The sequence below is a fragment of the Fulmarus glacialis genome, unplaced genomic scaffold, assembly GCF_000690835.1.
Source record: "Fulmarus glacialis isolate BGI_N327 unplaced genomic scaffold, ASM69083v1 scaffold44884, whole genome shotgun sequence".
Lineage (NCBI taxonomy): Eukaryota > Metazoa > Chordata > Aves > Procellariiformes > Procellariidae > Fulmarus > Fulmarus glacialis.
The window spans coordinates 5,438-15,012 of record NW_009207057.1 but is presented as its reverse complement, the minus strand read 5'-3'; the positions used below and the strand labels follow the sequence as shown (position 1 = coordinate 15,012).

At 36.9% G+C, this 9,575-nt stretch overlaps 1 protein-coding gene across 1 annotated transcript; it reads left to right on the top strand.

Annotated features, from left to right (window-relative positions):
• Nucleotides 1–839: 839 nt before the first annotated feature.
• LOC104075441 (ceramide kinase-like) lies at nt 840–9,569 on the top strand (the record flags this gene model as incomplete). Its single annotated transcript, XM_009575950.1, has 5 exons — nt 840–953; nt 2,145–2,267; nt 4,272–4,397; nt 4,940–5,003; nt 9,456–9,569. Coding segments are annotated over 5 exons (541 nt in total), but the record flags the coding sequence as incomplete, so codon positions are not given.
• Between the last annotated feature and the right edge of the window lie 6 nt (nt 9,570–9,575).

Genomic DNA, 9,575 nt, shown 5'->3' with positions numbered 1-9,575 from the left:
ATATATATATACACAGAGCGCTTGCTTGTACATAAATACAAAGCATGCATTTTCAGTTCCACTTTTTTTTTTGAGAGAAGGTAAAAGCAGAGAAATTTTGAAATCACTAATGAAAATGAGATAAAATCCTCAATTTGACAGGAGTTAAGAAGACTGAGAAGGTGTTGAGGGACTATAAGAGAAAATAGAGCGAGGGTGGATGAAATTCTTTCATAGTATAAGAGCAAGAGGCCTTCAATTCTGAAAAACAATAGTTTTGAAGTTGATGCAAGGGAAATATATTTTACAGTACATAAAACATAACATCTAGAATTTACTTCTTAGGAGATCCTGAAGTTTAAAAGCTTAGTGGGATTTAAAGTCTTAAGAATTCATATGAATGCCCTTCTTTCATAAGCCAACTACTTACTGGAGAATAACAAATAGCCTCTGTAGTCTCTCTGCTCTAGATTTAGTTGCACATTCTTTTAAATGGCTTGTGCTATTCACTGTCAAATATCTGGACTAGGCGTCATTGAAGGGGCAATTTCATTACTCTGAAATCAATGTTGCTGGATTTTGGCTTCATGCAAAAATGTTTTTATACTCAGAAACCTAATTTTCTGAGAAATCATAGACATTTAAAATATTATTTGGGGTAATTCATAGGTGGTTATGGATTATGTGCTTTGGCTAAAGGCAAAAGGAAATAGAAAATATTCAGCAAATTTCTACTTATGGTCTTAGTTGTGCTTATTGAGCAGCTACTTTAATTGTATGTCTGTATCATATTATGTGTAGAAATAATCATTCTGGTGCTGTTTTAAGATGTTAATGTGTAAGATCTTGTGTTCATACAGAAAACTGTTTTGTACCAACCTCTGAGATCATTGCTGTCGAAGAAACTGAACTTAACAAGAAACAGCGTAATATTGGCAAATGGCAAAAGATGGCAAAGCCACATGCTTTCACAGGTAAGGCCAATACAGTCTCAGGATGCTTGTGCTAATTACTTTGCTGGAGGTACTTTAGGGCAGACTCAAAAGGAATCTTCAGAACTTTTTTAAACAGAAATGATGCGTTTAAAAAAACCAAAACACCCTGCCTCCCAAAAAAGCCCCAAAAAAGCCCAACCAAAAAACCCATGAAACAAACCAAAAAAATCCCACCAAAAATCTGCCTGTTTACATTTAAAGATCCTTATTTTGGAAAATAAAACCCTTCCTTTAAGAACACATGCTGTGTTTAGTTTTTTAATGAAGTCCTAACTAGTGTCTTATGTTTCTGCTGCTGAATGACTCTGCAGCAGGAAACTTGCTTTCTACTACTTGACTAGAAAATCAAGGGAGAGGCTGGAAAAATGAGTCCTAAATGTTTGGGTTTTTAAAATTATCCCTAACCATCGGGATGTGTGCATGTAAAGGTTCTTTGTATTATTGACTGCATTCTTAAAACAAAGTGCCAGAAATAAATTTCTGTTTGTTTTGCAGAGAGTGGTGACTTCTGTGCTGCAAAGCTGGGGCAAATGTGATTGCTTCCATGCCAAAATTTTATGTTGTGGACTACTTTGATCACGTTTAGTCCTTAAGTAACAATGATTGGTGATACTGTAGTTGGAAAGTAAGGGTGCTTCTTGTCTCACCAGCTTAGTTCTTAATGCACAAGAAAACTCTAAATTTTTTTTCTCAAATTTCAGCTTTATGAAATTAAATTCACCCTGCTGGTTACATGGGAGCTGATGTGCAGGTTTAGCTTATCCTCTTAAGTTTATGGCATTTTATATTATGTAGACATTGCAGATTTTAATATGGATAAAATAATGTGTAAGCTCAGTGAACTTTTGTATAAGTATGTCTATGATCAGTTTATGGAAAATGGATTTTATTTGGTTTAAAAAGAAGTTTATGTTTGGGTATCTGCTATAAGGTAACGACCTAGAGCAAGTGTTTTCATTTATGTTTTCATTTTGACTTTTTACAAATGTTCTGTTCACACTCTGAATGCTTCTGTCATTTGCAGAAATGTGTAGTCAGGGTTAATTACCACTTTTTTCCAAAGGTAGATATTTTGTAGAACTCTCTGAAATACATTTGTCATTTCACAGAACTGTGTCACTGTGCCTTTTTGTTCCACCCCCCCCACCCCACCCCCCCCAATCTAAATAGTGTATTACGTGAAGAAAGCCCGAAATCACCGCTGGCGGTGCAGTGATGTGACGTTTTGGTGTGTTGATGAGCACTTGTGTAATGAGTGGATACAGGCGCTGAAAGAATTACTTGAAATGCAGAGTAAGTTTGACTAAACTAGTAACATTTTACAAGCTTGTAAGTCAATTAATATTATTTTGATACATCTGCTTTTTTGAACTCTTAAGAGCGACTCTTGCTCAAAAGTTGATGGAGCTGAGAGTTGAAGTGTCTCCTTATCACTACTTCTGTATCTTGCATATTTGCTAAGTTGTACTGTTTTACTCTAATCAGTCAGGACTATAGGTGTCATAATTTTGCCCAGATGTAAATTATTTTCACAAAATAGGACACATTAGAAGCGTAGCAGGGGCTTTAAATGACTGTAACTTTGGAGAAGGTAAAGGGCAGATGTAAGCTGAGAGATTTGAGGTACTCTAGAGATCTGAGGACAAGGATTGTAGCAATTTTAAGATTTATGGGTGGCTTTTTGTGTGTCTGTCTCACCTTTCCAGTCTCATCAACAATGTGCCTTATGTAGTAAGAGTTCCCATTAATAATTTCTGGGACTCTTGGATGTCTATTGCTTGGAAGGCTAAAAGTAGTTTTGCAGGAATTATTCTTGAAAGAGATACCTTGACAGATGCCAGGGAGCGGCAGGAGCAGAGCAACTCCATGACAGAAGGGAGGTCAAGGATGACCATAGCACAGGCAGTGCCCTCACTGACCACGATGCAGTCCCACTGTATCTGAGCAGGTGGGCGGAGCAGGGATGGGGGTAGCAGCAGGTCCCATTTACAGCCCAGATGAGATAAAGTGATCAGGTCCATCCAGGGGGGCCAGACAGGAGCAGCAGGAGATGGAGATGGAGGCAGGACTGGAGATAAGCTACTTGCAGATAAGCAACCTGGTAAGTCTGAGGTCCATCTGAGAGACACAGAGCCAGAGAAGGGAGTGGGTACCAGTACACCTATGATGTGACTCAAGCAAATACTTAAGGCTTACGGAATAAAAATGGATATTTAACAAAAAATGTTCTTCTGAACAGGCATTGGAAGCATGCATCTTATTAATGTTTTTGTTATGCGTATGTTACATGAGGTATCTGGCTTCCAATAAAATATTTCAAAAAAGGGGGTTTGTGCAGCCATGCGTACACCTGTGAGAGATGTGGCCTGGGCAGTCATCTCCTTTTGAGTGCAAGTGTTCATCCTATTGATTACAAACTATTTCAGAAAAGGTAACAAGTTCTCGGAGAGGGTGAACGGTGCTTTGTATGTGTGGCAGCTTTAAACCATTCAAACAGTTTAGCTTGGGTGGATTTATTATGCAAGTGTGCTGAACTGTTTATTCTTTTCTTTTAAAGTAATAATTTAGAATGCTGTCTGAGGAAGTGTGAATGTTATAACAGGTCTTTGTGTTCTATACAAAAAAGGAGGGCTCTCTAGGTGCAGCAAACATTACTGTTTTGTGTATCTGTTAGTACAGAGGTGTAATAATTGTTTTCATTGCCACCACCAATGTAAATCCTTATAACTATTTGAACAAACCTGAGATAATAATATCAAAGGTGTTTTCTGGGGGGAAGGGGTTACACTATAGGGCAAGCACTTGCTGTGCTTGCATGTAGTTTTGTGAGGTATTCTTATTGTGTCTTTATCACAGAAAGGAAATGCATTATAACTATGTTACCAAAGCAAGAACGTTGTTTAAATAAATTAATGTAAAAGTATTTCTATGTATGCTTCACTCACAAGTGCCTTTCCTATTGCTGCCCTTGGTTTGTCTTTTATGCCTGTGATACTCATGTCATTTGGTGGGAAGGTACTGCAACAATAATACGCGTAAGAATGTGAGACCTGGAGTCAGAAGAAATGATTCTGAATTTCACCTGCTGTCTTATTACCAATTTGTTTAATACTGTCAGTATCCTCAGTATAATAAAGAGGATAGATGAAGCAGGTTTTTATAGCTCTTTGATAAAGCCTTGTAAAAGGCTTGTATGCTGTGTTCACTTTGATGTTTACAGGTTTGTTTTTGTATAACTTGTTGAATTTTTGTTTTGTGTACAAAAGCAGTATACTATAATATTTTTCCTTACTGCAGAGTCTAGACCAAAGCAGTTGCTTGTGTATATTAATCCATATGGAGGAAAACGACAAGGGAAGAGGATTTATGAACAGAAAGTTGCTCCACTCTTCAGTCTGGCTTCTATTTCCACTGATGTTGTTAGTGAGTAACGAATATTTTAATTTCTTAATAAACACAATACGAACTCTTTAAAACATCTCTGAGTAGCTTAAGTTCTTTCTGTTACTTACCTTTTCTTACTACGGAAATGAAACTTCCTAAGTGGTAGAGAGGGAATGCTTTCTAATTAAAGCATAGGTAACCAGATAAATGGCGACTTTGTATCAATTTTCTGCTTACTAAATTCAAACTTCTGGTAACTCTGAGCTATTTGAGCTCTTAATTTATAAGGTACTGCCTTTCTTCTCTTTTTCAGTTTTACTGTTAAAACCAATTGTTCATTTGCACAATTTTTTAATGAAATATTTTTCCATATATACTGCAGTGCACGTCTCTTTCAGTTCTTTCCTTGGCATAAAATCTTTTGAAACACATTTTGTGGGCAGGCTGTTTTATGGTCACATTGGTAATAGAATCATGGTTATTAATGAATTAATAATAACATTTTTATAGTTGTATGTTATATACCATTTTATAATAGTATTTTTATAACAGTAATTTTTAATGTGTTTATTTCTTCATAGTAACTGAACATGCTAACCATGCTAAGGACAATTTATTTGAAGTTAATATTAATAAATATGATGGGTAAGTAACTTCACTTGTCTTTTTTTTTTTTTTCTTTTCTAGCTAATATATTCTGTAATCTGTGTTTTCTTGTCTCTAATTTAAAATAGTAGCCTTCATTGCCGATATGTTTATTGCAACAGCTGAAAGTTCTGGGCCATATTCCTTTCCATAGGAGATCCACATTTAGGAGCATCAAAGGAAAAATAAACTGTTTCAGTAAACCTGTTCAGCACACAATATATTCAAGTGTAGTATAACAATGTTTGCATGAGATTTGTGTTCAGAACATGAATGTAAGATTGAATCTGCTCATCCAGAAGTTGAGCATTCTTTGACAGCTTGAAAGCTACCCTGAAATGTTTTGTGGTATAGGTTATCTTGACATATACATGAGTCCAGAACACTGCATCGGTAGCATTCAGCCTGTGTGTAAAAACCATGAGCAGTTTAGAAATGTTTCAGATAGTTCTTCTTGCTATGTAGGACTGTTCAAATAATGGCTACGTCATTTGGCTTTATTTGTGTTTGTTCTGTTGTGGAATTACCGTTTTAAAAGAAGACCTAACTGAATGGTGGAAATTGCATTCCATTATTAAATCTGCTGTAGAAGCAGAGTATTTTAATAAATAAGCTAGTCATTCCAGTTTCCGGTTCATGACATAAAACAAGTTATGTGACTGGAAAATCATGAAATTGTATGCAGAACCTATGCAGGTAAATGCTCATAACTACAGTATTTTACAACAGTATCTTGTTGTGCTTGTTGGCAGGTACATTTCAACTGGTAAGTTGCAAAAATAAACACTTTCTATTTTTTCAGAGTACTTTTGCTGGGGGAGCAGATCTATATGCATTGTGTAAATCAAGGGAGGGCATGATGTTGACAAATTGTGGTAGTAAGAAACTACATTCACAGGTTGAGTTCCTAGACTTCACCTGCTTTAAAATGAGTTGACTTTAAATAAGCAGTTGTCGTGGTTTACCCCCAGCCAGCCACCGAGCACCACGCAGCCGCTCGCTCACTCCCCCTGGGTGGGATGGGGGAAACAATCAGAAGGGTAAAAGTGAGAAAACTCGTGGGTTGAGATAAAGACAGTTTAATAGGAATAAGAAAAGCAAAAGCCGCACGCGCAAGCAAAGCAAAACAAGGAATTCATTCACTACTTCCCATCGGCAGGCAGGTGTTCAGCCACCTCCAGGAAAGCAGGGCTCCATCATGGGTAACGGTTACTTGGGAAGACAAACGCCATCACTCCGAACGTCCCCCCCCTCCTTCTTCTTCGCCCAGCCTTATATGCTGAGCATGATGTCATATGGTATGGAATAGCCCATTGGCCAGCTGGGCCAGCCGTCCTGGCCACACTCCCTCCCAACCCCCCGCGCACCTGGCAGGGCACGGGAAGATGAAAAGTCCTTGACTAGCATAAACATTACTTAGCAACAACTAAAACATCAGTGTGTTATCAACACTATTCTCATACTACATCCAAAACACAGCACTATACCAGTTAATAGGAAGAAAATCAACTCCATCCCAGCCGAAATCAGGACAGCAGTTTTGACTATACTGGGTTTCTTCTTAATTTTGCAGAATTGCAAGGAAGGGAAACTGGGATCCTAAAAAAACCTAGTTAGTTAAGATTTTTCCTTTTCATTTGATTTAAGTGATTTGAAATAGGTAATACTGACGGTTGGTGAAATTCCAATACAGAGCAGAAAAGGGAAGCAAGTGAGCCTATGTCCACTCCTAGCAAATTGGTTTTTTACAACAAGTGGCAGTGACCAATGGTAGTGGTACCTGAAGTGTTTTTTGGCAGATTCAAACAGTCTCTTATTGTAGATTTTTTTTTTTTTTTTTTTTTTCCCTTGGTGGGGTTTTTTGGTTTTCTCTCTCTAACATGAGTGAGCTAAACAATTGGCCAGAGAACTGCATCTTTTTAGAATCTCATGATTCTGTTATTCCCAGGCTGGGTCTTAATGGCAGTTAGCTTGGGAACTGCAACCTGTCTTTCGAAGTCTGATTTTTATCCATCATGTACAAGTCTGTTTCTGTGGTGGACAGTGATATTAGGAAGGAGTTCTTGTATTAATACCAATTTTTAGATAACAGATCACATGGTTTCATGGAAGATTTAAAAAATGGTTGAACCGCACAAATGCGTGTGTTTCTTCAAGTTTGACTCTTCTCACATACAGGAAAAACTTCTTTGGATTCCTACATCTAATTGTTCACCTGTCCTCTTAGATTCGTTCTGATAAGTGGCTTTCCCTTCATTCAGTGATGAGTTTCTTCATTTAATCTCCAGATTCCCTATTTGGTAAAGCCATGCCAGTAATTTTGGAACTAGACACGGGGTTCTTAATGATAGCAGCTTCACTGCTTTCCAAGTGTATTTACTTGAGACAGCTCATTTAAACTTCTTGTGTGTGTTTCCTGTTTGTTCTTCCTGTTTCCCTTATAAGAATTTCTTATGGTGAGTGTACTAATCTAATAGCTCAGTGATAGAATAGCTTCTCTTTGAAGACAGTTACTTAAAATATTCATTCAATTATCATATAGGAGGTTTTTGTACATCATTGTGCAGAACAACTAGAGCATGCTATAATATTGCGTAGGTAATGACCATGTTTAGAATAAGTCTGACATATATGAATCACTATGCTTCCTTATCCGTATGCCTGTTGCACAAGCCTGTGTAAAACTGTTTCAGGTTGTTTTTTTTTCCTACTTCTTGAATTAGTTCACAGAATGGTTGAGATTAGAAGGGACCATAGTTCTTTTAGAACTCATTTGTCTTGTGGACTTCCTTCTCCTGAAGTCCTTTAGCATATGTAGTTTACTGTTACCATCTGTCTAAAAAGTCAAATGTTAGTCCATTAGAAAAATAAACCCAAAATGTAAGAATCACTCTAAAATGCTCTGTCTTACAGTAATTCTTCACTAGGGGCCTTCACACGTGTGACTCGCCCCTTGGTCACCTGATGTTTGCAATGAATTTGGTCATGCTGATATTGTGTATGTGAACTTCTTTATCTGTCAGTATTTACCCTTGATAGGTATAGACATTAATATCATTGTCATCTCTGAGCCTGGATATAGTGTTTGTTACAAATAGAATACTACTGAGACAACATTGACCTTGAACTGACATGGAAATTTTTGTCCATGTAACCTCTTTCTTAGAGTCTGCAGAGAAAGATGAGACAGGCTAAAGTTGAGGAATAATGTAGTTAAGCTATGAGAAGAGAAATCAATTATAAAAATGAAAAACAAACATCCTTTTCTCCCTTCTCTCCCAGTCTCTTAGGTCTTGACTTAGAGTTGGACAGTGTATATTTTTAAGACTGTCCTCTCCATTCATGAACAAATGACTGGGTTTTTTCAAGCTTTCCTTCTGCTGAAAATACAATAATAAGTAAATTTAAATAATCAATACTTAAAAATTAAATAAACTAACTTGTCCTATGAAATAAATGCTTATTCTGCAATATCTGTCGCTGACTATGCAGAAGGCTAAGTATTAGTTTATGCATTGGAAATGATTGCTATAGATAACAGTAAACATTCCTAAACATTTAGGATGTTTAGGAATGCTGGGGACTACATGCATAACTTTGGATTTGTCATGTGTTCCTTTAAAGCGTATTTGAATTAGTTTTTCGGTTAAAGAATGTTTATGCTTTTAGAGTTCAGAGTGTGCATTTGATTATTGTGCATGAAATGTATACTGCTGTAGAACAGTCTTTTACTTCCTAGTATTTGCTTGGCTGTGGACTCTCTGCTGAGCTTTAACATATTGAGGATCTGTGTAGTTGCTGCACCAGCTCTGAACGAATTAAGTTTGCAAAACAAAGTTTGGCATCTGGTAACATTTAGAACTCTGTGTTTCTTTATGAATGGTTATGTAGATATACATGATTTCTGTCGGTTTGATGGGCTCTCAGCATGTTCAGAAGAGCATGCAAGCATGCACTTTTCTGTTTTTTGACTTTCATATAATGTATATCCCTATTAAATTAATAGTGTAAAATATACTTCTGCCTGAAGCCACAAATATTCAGTTACTTTTCCCTTTTTAGTAAAGGTACCCTATTTCCATTTTTTTTTACTTAGAAAGCTTTATGTACAGTCCTGTTCAGTGTTTTCCTTGTATAGTGAATTTCCACTGATACTTGTCTGTCTGCACTCAGCAATAGAGGATAAAGATTTTTTTTTTTTTTTAGGTTGCATTCCAACATTTTTTTCTAACATTGCAGACATGTCTAGGAGCATTTGCAGTTGTGTAGCTTGAATTTTTTTTTCTGTTTTTTGTTAATTGCCAAGTTGACTGTGGGCTACTGTATTCTGCAAAAATGGAGGAGGAGAATAGAACAACTATTTTTGATGTGCCCAGTGCATGCCCTAAGTAGAACACTTGCCGTGTTGTTTATTGACTGTTAGTGTGCATTCTAATTTGTGTCTCCTGGCAGTGTTGTTTGTGTTGGTGGGGACGGCATGTTCAGTGAAGTGATGCATGGTCTCATTGGAAGAATGCAGAAGGACTCTGGCATAGACCAAAATAATCCCAAAGCACCATTAGTCCAGTGCAA